This window comes from Phaenicophaeus curvirostris, chromosome 16 (assembly GCF_032191515.1).
Source record: "Phaenicophaeus curvirostris isolate KB17595 chromosome 16, BPBGC_Pcur_1.0, whole genome shotgun sequence".
Classification (NCBI taxonomy): Eukaryota; Metazoa; Chordata; class Aves; order Cuculiformes; family Cuculidae; genus Phaenicophaeus; species Phaenicophaeus curvirostris.
Window position 1 is genome coordinate 7,128,531 of NC_091407.1, and position 16,457 is coordinate 7,144,987.

Genomic DNA, 16,457 nt, shown 5'->3' on the forward strand with positions numbered 1-16,457 from the left:
TGCAGTTGTCAATCATTATTTCCATGCTCTGGTTCTTCGGACTTTAATGTCTTGAACTTTGCTTTGTAGGGTCTGTGAGAGTGAGCTCCTATTTCAGTGATGGGGTTCCTTTAGCAGCTTCTCCATACCTTTATTTAACTTTAAACTTGTTCAGCTTGGCATATCTTGTGTACAGTGAGTGCTGTGGCTGTAAAGGGTCTGGCTTTGCTGTGAAACTCGGGCGTTTTTTGCAATGCATGTAGCTATATGCAGCATCTCATATTAGGTTTTCTGCTGTGCAAAAATAGGTGTTGTTCTGTTTCTCCAACTCTTGATGTAATGTGTGCTTGGAGTGCATCATGTTTCATCTTTCTCCTCCAGCCAATTGATCTTCACGTGTTACAGGGATCAGATAATCAAATCTACTACCGAGTATCAAAGCATTTTGTGATTATTTTCAGAGCTGTATATGAAAGATGTTTTCTTCTATTGTGTCATCTGACAATTTGAGATCCAGATTGTACGTACGCGTTCCCCAGTGTGTTCACTCACTGCTAAGAGATCCTGACAGAGATTGGATCAGGTTGAAGCACGACAGACAAAATTTGTTCAGTGGGTCTTGGTATGCCAAGATAGGAGTTCAGAGAAGTTCTGCTGCAGAATTTAATGTCTTTTTCAGTCTTACTCATTTCAGCTGAGAGAATCAAATAGAAATGATTGCTGTGGATGATTACATACTGTATAGCTTTCTGGTTTTGAGAACATGATGCATTGGTTTCTTCTTGAGGCACCCGAGAGTGAAAACCAATTTTTCGATGCAGGTGGTCAGTAAAAATGCTGAAGATAAGAAGTTATGGATATAAAACCTGATATTTTCTATACTCTAGAAGAAGGAAAGACTGACCTTTATTTGCCCGGAGTGTTCACGGGTCGTTTTCCTACTAGGTGACTTACCAAAAAGTTCAAAACTCGCCTTGCGCGTGCATATCGCAGAGAACCTTGGTTTCAGCTTCACTTTCCCCTCCTGCCCCACATTTATTTTAAACCCAAGCTTGGTTATGGGAGGCAGTAAATTCCTGCAGATGTCTGTTACATTTGTAGCTATTTTTAAATCAGTTTTTAGGTGTGGATTTAACTGTCACCTTAGTTTATGACGGACAAAGCCTTTCCCTGGTGCTTTTTTTGTTTTGGTTTGGTTTTTTTGTTGTTTTGTTTTCTTTTCTTTTTAATTCAGGTCATTCTTTACACTTACACTACAAGGCAGCTATTGCTTTAACAGGAAGAATGATTCAACTTTACATCCTGACCAGGAGAAATTGTCCCTGTTTTTATCCTACCTGTGTGAAAACCCAGCCCTCGTGGACTCGTCACACAAAACTTTGTGATTGTATCAGGGTTGTTGTCATGCTCTGCAGCTACAAGACAGCAAAATATTTCCTCTAGAAGGAAGTATTTGTGCTTGTGTTCTAATCTGTTCCTTTTTACTCTAGCTGTGATCAGTTTGGGTCCACATTGGCTAGATTGGGCCCCCCAGAAGGCTGCTGTCTAGCTGCTGTCTTTTCCTTCTCGTAGGGAGCATATGGAGAACCGGTTCATGCCGTACCCACTCAGATGCACAGAAATCTCTAGTAGAGAAACCCAGTGATGCTGCGGTGTCTTAGACAAGTGATGTCTTCTTGGAGGATTATAAAAATGATTCTATTTCAGAAGCTCTCATGCTACTAGTACAGGAGCTTGTCTGTAGATTCTGTAGTGTATGTGTATCTTCCAGATTAATGTTGTTGCAGTTCTTAAACTCTGTGTTAGTTTGACTGAGGTGACACTGGAACTTCTCAAGATGCAAGTGCGTCAGAGGACATTGCAGGATCTTGTCCCTGAGGAGTTGTAAGAACAATTCAGGAAAACATTTGTCAGGAATAATATGGGTAGTCTTTATTCTGCTTTGAGGCAGAGGGATAGACCAGATGACTACTTGAGATCTTCTACAGCTATGTTTCCTCTGATTTTTAGAAGATTAAATGCCTTTCCCAGCAGTGTGGTCAAAAATGCTGGCTTTGTTTTGTTTTGGAAGCATGCTTCTTAATTTAAATTCGCAGGGAAAAAATACTGGCAGTCCCTTGTCTTGCTTGAAACAGCTTCTGTATTTACACGAGCTATATGAAAAATTAACCTTAAGAGCTTTGTTTGTTTGTATTGCCAGATATTTTAGGAGTGCTGACTCATATTACCAGGCTGAACGTCTGCAAACGTCAGCCAATGACCATCAAATCAGAAGGACGAGAACTTACAGGACATCAACTACTCCTACCTCATCCATGTGCTTGGTCTTAACGTGAGGATACAGTTACTGCACAGTAAATAAGAGGCTGTAACCTCACAGCCTGGCTTAGCGTGCCCACATCATTAAGAGAGATCACTTGCCTTGTTTGAAGTGCTTTAAGCCTGGAGAAAAGGAAATAAGTGAGCATAATTGGTCAGTACTCTCCTGGAGAACTGGGGCACATGGTGCTTGCACACCACTGAACTCACACAGGATCTACCGGTGAAGGAAATCACTCCTCTGGGCTGCAAAATGCTTCATGTTTAGGCATCATTGGTTTAGGGATTGGTTCAAAGCTGAACGTGTTGTAAATGTAGTATCGAGAGTGCCAAAGCCAGTTCATGTGTTTTGTGTCACACTGTGATATTAACCTGGATTTGTGAACAATCATGAGATGAAAAAGTGGAAGGGGTGTTACATGCTGCTTCTGAGTCAGGGTCTGTGTACTGGGCCATTTCCAATGGCTGACAGAGCCTCTTCTGGAACTATTCAAACAACTGGGAGTCCCAAACTCCCTTGTTACGATGTTTTCTAACTGTGAGACAGTTATTTTTAACATCTAATTAAATTTCATTTCTTGTGAGCTCAGTCTTTTTTTTATTATAGCTTTGGTAGGCCACAAGAGTTAATTGCAGTCCTCTTGGCAGTGAGTGGTGTGTAGCATACTTGAAGATTGTCAGCCTGGCTCTTCTTCCATCCATCTTGTTTAGTCTTCCAGCACTATCTTTTTTAATTAGTTAGCTCATCCAGTGGCTTCTTCAGTTGTTTCGCCAGTCTCCGATATTAATTTTGTGCAAATTTTCATTCGTATTCTTGACTTTTTCCCCAGTTTGCACAGGTCTCTCTTAAAATGGTGCTCAATTCCAGATGCCATCTAGCTGAAGGTTTCTTGTCGCAGGATAACGACTTCCCAGGCCTTCTCATATGCCTTTTGAGTTTCAAAATGCTATTTGGCTCAGAGCTAAGAACAATATTAAGTCATTTAGGTTGCGCTGATATAGCCATTGCTACTTGTTTTGTGTTTGCCTAGTTAATTTTTCTTGTTTCCTACCTCACAATTGTTTTTATTGAATTTAATTGATTTTGGATACTTTCTCCCATTTAACAAGTTGCTCTTGAATTATTGTTCTGTCTTCCAATTATGTCTTCACTATCTTGATGTAGTTTGCCCTTTCTGTAAGTATATTATGTGATGTCACTGAAGCTGTCGAATAAAAACAGTGGATGCAATCAATTTCTCGTTAATGAAGAGGGGTGGGGACAAAGTAAGTGCTGGAAAGACATGATTGGTGTCTTGATCCACATTCACTGAATGCAAATTCAGCTTGGGCTCCGAGCAGCGTGAATGTGCGCAGTGTCAGCGTGGCTCTGTAAACAGTACGAACACGCTCCCGTGGCGCTGTGCCCAAGGTAACGAGCCTTCCAAGAAGTACTGGAGAATGCAGTGCAGGGACACTAAATCTGGCTGCATCAAGAATGTAACTGCATTTGCTTGGTCTGGGCTATTTAATCTTGCCTGTACACAATCAGTGCTGCTGTTTTTACATTGCAGTGTGGATGAACTAGATCGTCCTCACAGACGTGCTAGAAAACGTGTTCATCTCTGCTGCTGAACAGACGCTGCAAACGTCACCGTGTATGTATCCTGGCAATTTAATGTAGGCAGGTTGTTACCTTTTGGTAAATTTTCATGATATTTTGGGGTCTTTTAAAGAAGAAAAAGATTAAAACCAATGGCTTTTGGATGACAGTTGTAACATAGCATAAAAAAAGACAAATCTGGGTAAGGCCCTTGTGAATGCTGAAGTCACTCCGGAACAGCCCAGTTGCATGCAAGTACACCAGAAGCTGCTGAAAAAAGGGCTTTGAGTCGACATGTGAGCCTGGTTAAGATCACAATGTGCATTAAGTGTGTGGGATGTATTTCCCATTTTCTTTGAATTGTCAGTAACTCAGCTGTAGAGCAAATTGCACCTGGTTTATTTCTTTAAGTGGACTCGCCAACCCATCTTTGTCTCTGGGTCAAGTTGTGTTAACAGGTAAAGGGATTAGTAATGAGGATGAATTCCACTTACTCCGTACAGCAGGGACATAGCAAACTGTGAACTTTCCTGGTTTGGGTGATTCATCCGTCTAAACAGTCGCTGTCTTCTGGTGCTGGCGATAGGTACAAGGAGGAATGCTTGCTATATTCTGTTCCTTTCAACATTAATTTCGCTATACATGTGCTGTTCTTGGGATATGCTCCTTTCCTCTGGTCTACTGTCTTTTGTAGCTGGACTCCAGGATTCTCAATGGGAAAGATGCTCATGAGCAGTTCCCTTTTGTACACATAAGCAAACTTGTTTGTTGAGCAATCTGTTATTTCAGTAGTAATGGAAAAAAATACTGTGCTCCAGAATTTTTTGCCAGAAATTGGAAGGTTAAAGTTGGGGTTTCATTTAGAATGCAAATATTTCTTTTTCATAAGATATTTTCTTTTTGTTTCCAGAAAGCCTTTTCTGATGTAATTGCCTTTCTCTCTGTGTAGGAGTGGATAGACCTGTCGTTTATGGTGCAATGCATAATGCAGTGTAGCTAGAATAGCCCTGTAATTTATTTTCTCTCTATTAACAGGAGTTGTTCTTCATAGTCTTATACTGACTGGTTCTGTTTTCAGTGCCTTCCGTGTTCTAAATTAGTTTTCTGGTGCGCCTTGGTGCTTATGTTAGTGTTTGCCAGAAGGGTTAGTGGTAGGGAAATTTGCCAGTGGTAGGTCAGTGTTTGTAAGGAAAAAAACCACCTCATTCTTCTTGTGTGTTTGGACAGGGTAAGCAGTGGCAAAAAATAAAGCTAAATTTTCTTTGTGTTCTAATTCCAGTACTCTACAGAATGAACCTAACTTACAGCTCCTCCAAATGATGTGAGCGTGGGTCAGATATTTAAACTAAAGAGTTTGTGCATGTTTGTTTCTGTTAGGGCTTGTGGATGGAATGGGCTGGCTTTTTATTTGACTTCTGTCAGTGCAGAATGTGAATATTTGTAATTAAATCAGGAAGAAGAAATCCAAATTTGTGTAACAGGATTATCTAAATACAACATATTCTGTCATCCTCCCAACCTCCCAAAACTGCAGGATTTGGCGTGGCCTATGAATCTTGATGCATACACATTTATACATGATGTTTAACAGATATTTTTAGATAATGCAGTAATATAGAAAAATATTTACATCGATACTTAGACTATAACATGGAAAAACTGAAAACACGTATCAAATTTCTCAAAGTTAAGAAATACTGCTCTACAGCTCTCTTCTGACTTGTGGTTTAAAAGGCTTCACTTACATGTCAGGTAGAGCAGAGGAGTGGAGTTCTCCAGGTTGTGTCTCTTGGTGGCTGAATAGCTCAAGGGAGCTGGGAGAGAGGGTGGGTGGTGGTAGTGGTGCAGCTCCAGAGAGGTGCTTTGTTTCAGAAGGGTTTTGCAGTGGCTCAGAATGAGCGATGACTAACCTGACAGCCTTGAATAACTGGAGAAAAAGAGCCAAGTTGGGAAAATAAACACAGGGGAACTTAAGCACGTTTTCACCTGGGGCAGCAACAACCCAAAGAGGAAAGATTACTGCCCTGAGTGTTCATCTTGATTTCTCTGATCTGTCATGTAATCCCTTGCTAACTGTTCCTGTCAAAAGTCCTCTATTAAAAAGATCTACTGATTAGCCAGTCTGAAACAGTGAATCAGTTTGGAGAGCACTCCGGCGATTGCCCCAGTGTATCTTCAGGGAATGCTTATGTACCAGGAGAAGGGTGGGAACAAAGCAGTCTGGTGTGTAACCTCCTTATGCTGGTCAGCTGTGGGACAGAGCAGGATGTATTTGGTGAGGAAGAGCCCATGGTGAGCCATGGAAGGTGGTTCAGGGGCAGTTGAGGTGATAAGCATGCTGGATAAGAGAGAGTCAGGGCAAGGAGGAGACACAGTGACAAGAAGCCTGGTGCAGCAGCCTTGATGTCCCTGATGTTGCTGCTCAGCACTGCTCAATGGGAGTGGTCTCATAATCTTTGTGATGTTCTTTAATGTTCCTGAGTTTGCTCTTTTAATGGGAGCTCCTAGAACATTTTTGTGGTGCATTATGTATCTGGATGTCACCACATCTTTTTCATTCATTTAACTGAATTGTTCTAGTCTAGTTCTTCCAAAGCCTCATATTCATGTTTTCTGCTTAGAGAGGGGTTTTTTTTCTGTAGCTTGGTGATTATATAAATCTGGGAGAGGTTCAGTGTGGGGATGCAGTGTTTTCAAGTTTAGCCTCTTGCAAATGTCTATCGTCTTGCTTGTGACTTAGAAGTTTATAACCATTCAGCAACTTAAAAGGTTTATATTATTTTAGCATTATGCGTTTTACTTACCAGGTTTCTTCTCACTGTTGTAGAGACGTTGAGTTGTTAAATTAATTTTTAAGATCATGTGGTTGAATTTTTTTCATTTAACTTGGCTGTGGAAAAGGTTTATGTAGCTTTTTCTTCAGCTCTTGTCAAAATAGTTGAATACCTGAGTGTGTCATTGATAAGTTTGTTTGTAAAAATGTCCTGTGAATCCCTCTGGAAAAATCTTTTCTAATACATTTGACTCAGTATTCCTGTTTCTACAGTTACCTGCGGGTTTCCTGTAGCCACTGGGAAAGGATGCTTTGCCTGAAGTGGTATGGAATAAATCGCCAAAACGGCGTGGTTGTTACTTTGATAACTCACATGATTGCTAGTGTCAGGGAACGTCATGTGTTTTCCTGTGTAGGCTTGCATTTTCATGTACCTATGTACTGCTGCTTTCTGAAAATAGTGGGTTATATTATTACTTCAAAAGGGACTCTCTCTTGAGAGTAATTGCTGTCACTGACCCCTCCGGCAAAGCTTTGGAGGAGAAGTGTATTGGCCTGGCTGGGGCCGGTGTTTGTAACAGATGCGTTCCAGTAATGCGTGGTATGGTCTGCACCTGAAACCTGAGAGAGTTTGGATTTAGTTATAGGTGCTAAAAAGTAGGGCAGTTCTCCCTTGAAATATGTTTTCAGAAAGATGCACTTAGGTGATATTGCAGTTCCTGTTGTACAAACGTCGGATGAAACTTCCAAATTGTTGTGGAACTCTTCATTGCCATGCAACGTGTTTTGTTTCCAAGGGTTCTGTTGAACTCTCTAAATATTTCAGTGAGCACTTCCTCAGCTTGCATTGACTTCTGATACCAGGATGGAGCTGGGGGAACATCAACACCAGATAGGGAAGTGGGAGGGCTGGAGGTAGGGGACAACAAATTGCTCTAAGATGTTGTCAACCTGTGTTTTATGTATAAAGGGGCTCAAGCTGTGCATTGGTCCATCTGAGTGATGTCCTGATGGTCTCTCAAAGTTGTGTTATATAGTGACCTGTGTTCTTACTTCCAGAATTTTCGTTCAAATAAATCACAGGTTTTGTGCAATAATATTTGTTCAGACTGGTTTGTCTGCTGTCTTTCCTTTCCCAGTGCGAAGCCTCATTTATAGAGACAAACAGAATCTTTTCCAGGAGAGCAAGATATGCACCCGATTGGTATTTTGTATTTGTGTGTGGTCCTCTCTTTTCCCCCCTTCCCCACCTTTAATAGCTGTACAGTTGCATTTCACAGAGAAGTGGAATTGCTTTATCTTGTTTTGGCTTTTTCATCTCGCCTGCGTGGGTGAACTTGCAGACCGGCGTTCTAGATCTCCCTGCTCACAGCAAGCGTTGTTGCCCAGTATTGCAGATTTATTGCTTAAAGCGTTTGAAAAAACCAGAGACTGGTACGAGAAGAAGATTGAACAACTGAAGCTGACAAAGGTAAGCCAGCTGCTTAGAACCTAGGTTTGAGAGCACATGTAGAAAGAATTTCCCAGATGGGTTTACCTGTACTCAAGGTATCGCAGGAGTAGATTTCTTGCTGCTTTGCCTGTGCCCTGGCTGTCCGGCACGTGACAGAATGACAGGAGCCGGTTATAGACCATGTGTGATGATTAAAGGGTATTTTCTTTTTTATGATTGTACCATGGATGACAGTTTTGTCTTGACAGCAGTGTTAACTTATTCTACTTTTACACATACCTCAACAAGGTTCAGAAGTAAAAAACTGCTTTTCTGCTAACTGCACTCTACTGCAAGAGCACACATCTGTGTAGAGAGTATATTTAATATCTCACTGGTTGCTCTTGCTCATTTCAGAAACGGTTTATAAGACACAGAAGTTAAGATACTACTATGAAGTGTGTTAGAAGTTTGCAAAGTCTTCCAGCTTTATTGCTAGAGCTTGGATCCTGTTGGCGATCCTTGCAGTCAGCCCACTCCTCTGTACAAATAAGCTCTGCTGATGAGGTGCTAGTGGAGAGAATTGTTGATGCCAGCAAAAGTGGACTTGCTGCACTTCAGATATTGGCGTATTATTTTTCTGTTAATTTATGACCCACATATTGCAGTGCTGACTACTCCAGTTAAATGTTGCTAGGCTTTATTGATAGGGAGGGAATAGGTGTGGCAGACTCAAGTCTTTTACAGTCTTAATATTTTATTGACCAGCATGCTGTATGTAGGCTTTACTTCTTAGCTGCTTTCCAACAAAACTCATTTTTCTCCATGAAGTTAAGCACCAGAGGATATGGGTTTGAGTTTGCTCAGCTCTTTAGTTTATGTACATCAAATTTTGATGTTTTCCAAGATGCTGCAATTATTTACTCAGTGTCTTAGCTGTAGTTCAGTGCATCATACCTGTTTCATTTCAAATGTCAGTTTAAGAGACAGCATGGCAGCTGCAGTCATTGCTCCCTCGAGGCTAAGGCTGATGAATGCCCTCTTTACCTTTTTGCCTTTTCAGCTCAGTGAGTTCTCATATTTTGCTACGTTCACCATTTTTCTTTTCTTTGATTGGGGTGCGGAGTATTCACGTTTCAGCTTTGTCTGTTTTGCAGGTTCCTTTGTCTCGCTGCACTCAAGTCAGAGCGTGTGAAGCTCTCCCTTTAGACCCATGAAAAACTGACACCAAATGACCAAGAGAGTCCCCTGAGTCTGATGCCTCTAACTAGTCTGCTGGTGGCAGCTTTGAGGAAGATTTGATTCTTGTGGTCACAGGGAAAGAAGGTCCAGCCACAGGCATGTAACAAATGATGCTTAATAAATGATTCCAAAAAGCTGCCTTTATGTGTTTGCTTTTACTCATGAGTGCTCAATTAGATATCAAGAAGATAAGTGATAGAGGGTGAATCTCTAGATGTGATGCCGGGCTTCCACCAGTCTGCGCTGTGCAGGCTGACTTGAAATTCTGGTGCTAACCAGAGGAACTGAGTTTTCCAGGGAGAAATAGGTAGAGCCTCCTGGTGCGTCTCAGATGCGTCCAGGGAGCCTTACAGACGTCTGTTTGCACAGTCAGTATTTTAAATAAAACCAGTTTTAAATGGAGAAAAGAGGGGAGAGGTAGGCAAAAAGCACCGACCAAACATTTCTCCGCTTGCACAGCATGAACACCTTTCTGTTGTGACGTTATTTGCAGAGACTTGGAGACTGGGGACTGAAATAGGATTGTGTATAAAGTTGAAGCATCACACCATATTTCAAGCTGCTACAACAAATTAACTATTTAACACTTCGCTAATGTTGTGCGTACACTTGTTGCCTCTCAGCATGAAAATAAAGCAAATAATTGCGATAAGCTTTCTGCCCAGTAGAAGTTACTGTAATATAATGAGAAATTCTGCCCTGCGCTTTGTGTAAATAGAAGCACCAGGAAGCTGTTGGAAGGAGGACGGTGCGTTAGATACAGGAAAAATTTAAGAGGGCTTGGTGTCCATCGCCTACAGCTGAGTATGCAGTTCAAGCTGATGTAGTGCCGTGTCTCTCTGGTAACGTAGCAACCGGACCACACCTCCTCCTGCTGAAAGATGCTAAAGAGCCCTTTGAGCACTACCTGGTGTACTGCAAGGGAACTGCACCAGGTTTAATTACCACAGCATTGCTAGCATTCACGTGGAATGGCAACGAAATTCTTCACTCTCTGTCAAGTAATCCTGGTTTTTATTCCTTATTTGTGTAATAATCCCATTCATATTGCAGAAGAGAACTATGTTAATTTTAAATCGATACCAGAATTATGTCTATTGGTGCATTTTGTCTTGTTTCAAAATAAGTTTTTGATTAAAAATAAGCATTTTTGTCCACCTGATGTTGTTCTCATTTAGCACTCCTGTATGGTGGTATTATGTTAAGAGTTTGGAAGAATACTCAAGGATTTGAGCATGTTTTCTTCTCGCTTAGACTTTGCAAATGACTGAAAAGCTTTCCCCACTCCTAACCTCTCTTCTGTTGTGCAACAAAAGAGCTTTCCTTTAAGCACCTTGGTTTCCAAGCACAAGAAATCGTCTCTGGGCATTACTGAACGTTTGACTTAAGGTGTGATGAATCCTCTTATGCCAAGTTGAATTTTTTGATGCATACTGTAGATTAACGTTTAACTTAGCTAGAAGAGATGTGGAAGTAGTGTTGTTCAGACTTTCTGTTTAAGGTTGTCTTGTTTGGATCTCATGTTTTGTACAGAAAAAAAAAAAGGATTTGCTAAGTCTGCGTTAGATCTGAGAGCCTGAATTTGGTTTGTCAAGGCTGTTTGCTGCCCATCTTAGATGATTGTTGCATTATGACAGTACAAAAACTTTATTGTGGCTTCGTGATGTGCATGAGGGAAAGCCTATTAAACTACCTGAAACCTTATTTATTGATGTATTTAAATGTATTGGTGCGTACTGTAGTGATTTAACCAGTTGTCATTGCACTTTGATTGGGCAGGGGTCATGTTTTGGTGATGTATGGCAGAACAGCCATTGCCAAATGCTGCTATTGGTGCTGCTGTACTTGGGGTTTTCTTTCTTCTAAGGATTTCAAGAAACAAATCCTGGTGTAGGTCAGAAAGCTCGTGGCAGTTTGTGCCTTGAGTACATCAAAACCAATAGCCTACCTAAAACAATACACAGCTGTGTACTTGGAAACGTGCATAAACAGTAAATCTGCGGCAGTGTTGTGAAATCTATATAAAAATGCAAATATACCATTTTGTTAACTTGATAATGCTTATGTATCCCTTCCCCCTTCTGTCTTTATAGGTCTACGAGGGCTAATCAATCTTGGGAACACATGTTTTATGAACTGTATTGTCCAGGCACTTACCCACACTCCACTGCTGCGAGATTTCTTCCTCTCCGACAGGCACAAATGTGAAATGCAAAGCCCCAGCTCATGTCTGGTCTGTGAAATGTCTACGCTTTTTCAGGAGGTGAGTGCTGTTTTCCACAATGGCGTCGCCTTTACACAGATGCTGGCTGTTTCTGAAAAGGGATTGTGTTCTGTTTGCAAATACAAAGGGACTACAAAATACATTTCCCCTCAAGGTGTGGCAAAACAGAGCAGGGAAGATTGAGTGGGACCCTACTGTCAAAACGGAAGAGGAATCTATTGACCTTTTAAGTCCTATTCTTAAGTCACCCTTGCTTAGGCAAAGCTGGTATTGGAAATAATTACAGTGCAGCCTGCTCTTCTGAGACTGATCTGGAAGTCTTTAGTCTTAAAACTGAATGTGAGCTTTAATTAAAGGTGCAAGTTGTAACTGGAATATGTGTCACAGACTCTTTGGGTGATATTGGAGGTGAGAATAAAGCAGTCGTGTATAGCCTTGTGGTTTAGGGCACTGGCTTATGTGGGTCTGCGTAAATATTTTAAACATCTTGATTCAGTGCTTTCTAACAGGGAGAAACATCTTTGTTGTCATCTCTTATGTGGAAACCCATTGACAGCCAGGAGGATGTAGAAAAGTGAATGCTTTGGTACAGTTTGAATCTTGCATGAATGAGTTCCTCTTTCCCTTACTCACTTAGGTGCCTGGCTTTGCCCTGTGCCTCTCTGGGTAGATGGAGCTTTATTAACCATCTTAGTTCCACATAGGAAATGTAAGGACTATGGCTAGTTATGGGTTTCTAGTTTTAGATGAACCTTTAAGAACAAACAAACAAATCCAATCCCGTGCCTCTTCCCCCAGTAACAGATCTGCCTTCTTGGTGACTGGAAAAAAACCCAACCAGCCAACCCAAAAAACCCTCTAGTACCTGCTGTTACAGAGCATTTAAAAGCTGGAGATGTCTGTATGCAGAACATGTCTTTTGTGTATATGCTGTTATGGAAGTTCATTCAAACTGAGACCAATCTAAAATAGCTTTGCCTTATCTTGTGATTTTCAATTTGATTTTACTTCTGTGCCTTTTCCATCAGAGATGACTGTTGCAGGTGAGTTAAACATACGTGGAATGGAAGGTAAAGTCCCCATTAGCCATTCCAGGACAAAGTTGTTTTCTGCTCGTAGTCGGCAGTCATGTGAATTTGCACTTTATTGCTGTTTGGCAGTCGTTAGTTGTATGTTGTACTTATCTTTTTTCATTTATTTTTCAATTATTCCTGAGTCTGTCAGGAAAGGAGGTAGAAACAAAAGGCAGGCACACCAATAGGTAGCAGCTGCAGAGTTAGCGAAACCAGATGTGCAGTTAAATGGGGAAATATCCCTCTGCCTAGATTAAAAAAAAAAATGACCCTTGGTTTAGAAATACCAGTTTCTGTACACCATTAGCAGAGAAACCTATTTGCTTATTTAAAAACCAGGTACAATTAGAGTCTTGATATCCTTTCATCAAATTGTGGTATAAAGTCTCATTCTGATGAATATCACCACATTCTGTTTACACGCATGCATTTTTAAAAATTCCCTTGGGAAAGGGGAAATGAGTGTCACATTGCAGATTGAGGGGCTGGAGGAAGGTTCAGGGCTGTCTAGGTAAGGATTTTTATTTCCATTTTTATACATGGAGCTCTGCTAATGGCCTAGGGTATCTTTTGCAAGATTATGTGCAAACATGTAATAAAGAGCAGGCTGTTATCCAAAATGGGGCTCAAACGCAGCGTTCACTTCGGTTTCAATTGTAATCAAGTTGAATTTCACACACAACTTTGGGAATCTCAGCCTTTGTTTTCCCCCCAAAAAATTTGTGCCTACACTTGCATTAGTTGTAATAATTAATATTTGGTGACATGAGGCTGTATGAATGAGGGAAAAGACATAACTGTGAAATCAGACTGTGAGGACAGCAAATACAATAGTCTCTGTCCTGATTTCACATTGAAATATAGCAGCTAGGTGCTGTGGGAGGACAACAAAGAGGGACTTGACCATCTTGAAGTAAAACTAGAGCTTAGTCCTTCACAGCAAAACTATCTGTAACCAACTCAGTGTATTTTAACTTACAAGAAGTAAATACCGTGTTACGTTTATGGTTCTGTCAGCCATTGTAAAATTCTGTTTCCCAGTGAGTTTTAATTTCTTTGCATTCAGGATTAAAGCCAAAATCTTGCAGTTTTGGAGCAGAATTGTTGTCATTCATGTCCCAACTGCATGCAGTGCTTATGGTGAAGATTCCTAAGCTGGCTTTGGAGAGATGAGGCCTGAATGAAGGAAAGCTAACCAGTGGAGATTCCAGCGCTATGGTTAAGAATTCCTTTGTAATTGAATTACTGGAGAAACTTTGGTTCAGGTTCTGTCTTGTTTTTACATAGCTTTCCCACCGGGATTAACTGCTGTAGTTATTCCGGGGCATTTTATCCAGTGACAAACGATCAGGGCAGGGGTTAACTTCATCTCCCCTCCACCCTTCTTTTCCGAAGGTGTGATCTTAGACAAATGGAATGCCATGGGATCTGGTGAATTCGTGCCAGTAAGAACTCTCCAGAAGGAAAAGAGACTGTTTTGAATATGTGGTGAAACTTGCTGTACGTAAATAAGCAAGTTTTGCTGGTTTGCTTCTCAAACAGAAGGCGCATGTCCCTTTTAAGATCATTTAGTTGTATAGGTTGTGTGATTTCTCTGTGATAAATGGAAGCTACAAAGTTCTTCCACATTGAAGTAGGTTGGTGGTGAGTAATGAGTATCAGATGGTTCTCAGAACAGAGTTTTTTACTGGTAGCTTTTCTTGCAGATATGCCAAGCATTGATATCTGTTTGTTTTAAAAATATCTAACTGCATCAATTAACATTCTCATTTGTGCTGCGTGAAAGCTATTTCTCAATAGAATCATGGCATGAATTACACTGCATAAGGAAAGGAATGAAGACTATTTAGGAGTAGCAGATAGTGGTGAAACTGGATGGAGGGAGGATAGAACACAGAGATTCCGTTCATTGAGCCTTTCGGCTGAAAGGATTTGTGTGCTACTTTTTACCTACTGGTATTAGTAGTTCAGTTTTGTTTCACCAATGAAAAGTTACCTCAGTACTTTACAGGATGACTGTTCAGGATCGTACAGTTAGTGGATTGATATCTTCATGTAGTTTGTGACTGGAATAGCAAGAATACCTGGGAATATAGCAGAATGCAGTGCATCCGCTGAGAGATGTAAAGAACAAAGTCTACTTTATTCCCAGCATTATTCATCCTCCTGAGCCTCTCAAAAGTGCACAGCACAACTGTGTGAAGAGTTGAGAAGTGAGGACAAAAAGGGAAAAGAATGAGGTGATTTATGGCTTTGATGTCTTAAGTGGCCAGCTGTTGCTGTTGAAATGACTTATGTATAAAATAAGTTACAGCAAAGGTACAAGGCAGAAAAAGTAGTTACAGTTCTTTATGTAGACAGGCCTTGCATTTTGTAATGGAAAATACAGTTTGTGCCTATTTAGTAAAGTCTTTTCTCTGAAATTAGTATGGACCATACAGAGCACGTGCAAGGAAAACTCTGTTGGGAACCCTCCAGTAGGTGTTCTCATCTTCTGAAAGGTGTGTGTATTACCCACTGTAATTTTCAGAACATTTAAAGTCTAAATGGAGAAGGAGTTTCTAAGAGGATTCCTGAAATCGGACTGGACCCTCGTATGGGGTTTATGTCTATAAATTCTTGGTTACAAAGGGGCTGTTTAGTTGGTCCCATATGCAGGATAGGTCAAATGTATCTGTTCACATAATTGGGGAACTTCTGGGCCTCTGTGTTTGGCAGGAGGGGAAAGGGAAAGTGCGTGTGGTGGTGGCTTGTTTTTTTTAAACCTGACTGGTACCTGTGTATTTTTGATAACAATAATGCAAAATACAAAGCCTAGAATCCTCTAAATTCCCTTTAGTTTCTTCCTTTTTGATCCAAGAGCAAGGATTTTAAGAGCAAAAAAAGAAAGTTACTGTTACTTGGGTTGTGTGTAAGGGGACAGGCTTTGAATCCTGGTTTGGTTTTTTCTCCTTTTTTCCCTCCTCTCCTGGAACAGCAATTAGACAGTTTATTACCCGGCATTTTCAAACTGCTTGAACTAGTTCTCGCCAATATAAACAACTGATACTGCTGAACTGAGAACAAATTTAAGGAAAATTTGTTTTAAATTATTCTTGGAAGAATTGTGCCATTGAAGTGTTTTAAAGATGACTTGCCAATACATCATTATGTATATTTGCATACTTTATTTAAAAGGTTTGTATAGCAGTGATTCAATAAGACTTTACATGGACATTTTTTGTGATTGGAACAGCTGTGAAAGGCTGCTCTCCTCAGCAATGAGGAGACAACAGAGATGGGATGGATATTTTATAAAATATTGCTATTGAATGTGCTCAGATTCTCTTCTTTCAGTCTTGATTTGTTAGAATAGCGAAGCTTCCCCCCATCCTCACGTAGATTCAGTATTGTTCTTGCTAGGTGTGCTTCTAGTTTCTCTGTGATAATAGCTAATAATTTGATAAAGCTTCTTGTTAGAGTCTTCTAATCCTAATGAAGCACGAGAGAATGTAAAATCTGCTGGCAGGTCTGGTGTCTGCAGCGGAGTAATTACGGAGAGTGCTGTTGGTTAAAATGACCGGAGAGCTCTGGGACTAATTGCGAGGAATGACAGAACAGAGAAGTTTTATTGCTGCAGTTCCCTGAATTATGTTGAGCAGCAGCTGCGTCAGCAGATTTCAATTACCATACTACTGCTCCAGTCCCTTAGTGTCATTCCTGCTGGCATCAAAGTTAACTATTGATCTGTTTATTTGTAGAAGCATTTTGAGGTGTTTGGCTGCAGAGGTTTATCTTCTTGTTTGGGAAAAGTGGAGCTTGAAATAAAGAAATTCCTTTGCACGGAAATGTGG

General features: G+C 40.7%; 1 protein-coding gene across 2 annotated transcripts in view; it reads left to right on the forward strand.

Moving 5' to 3' along the window:
* The window catches only part of USP22 (ubiquitin specific peptidase 22), a 97,219-nt gene that overhangs the window by 58,806 nt on the left and 21,956 nt on the right, over positions 1 to 16,457 (forward strand). For both annotated transcript variants that reach the window (XM_069870407.1, XM_069870406.1), the window contains one exon: positions 11,421 to 11,590. In XM_069870407.1, the coding sequence (XP_069726508.1) occupies positions 11,421 to 11,590 (170 nt within the window). The remainder of the gene's footprint in view (positions 1 to 11,420; positions 11,591 to 16,457) is intronic.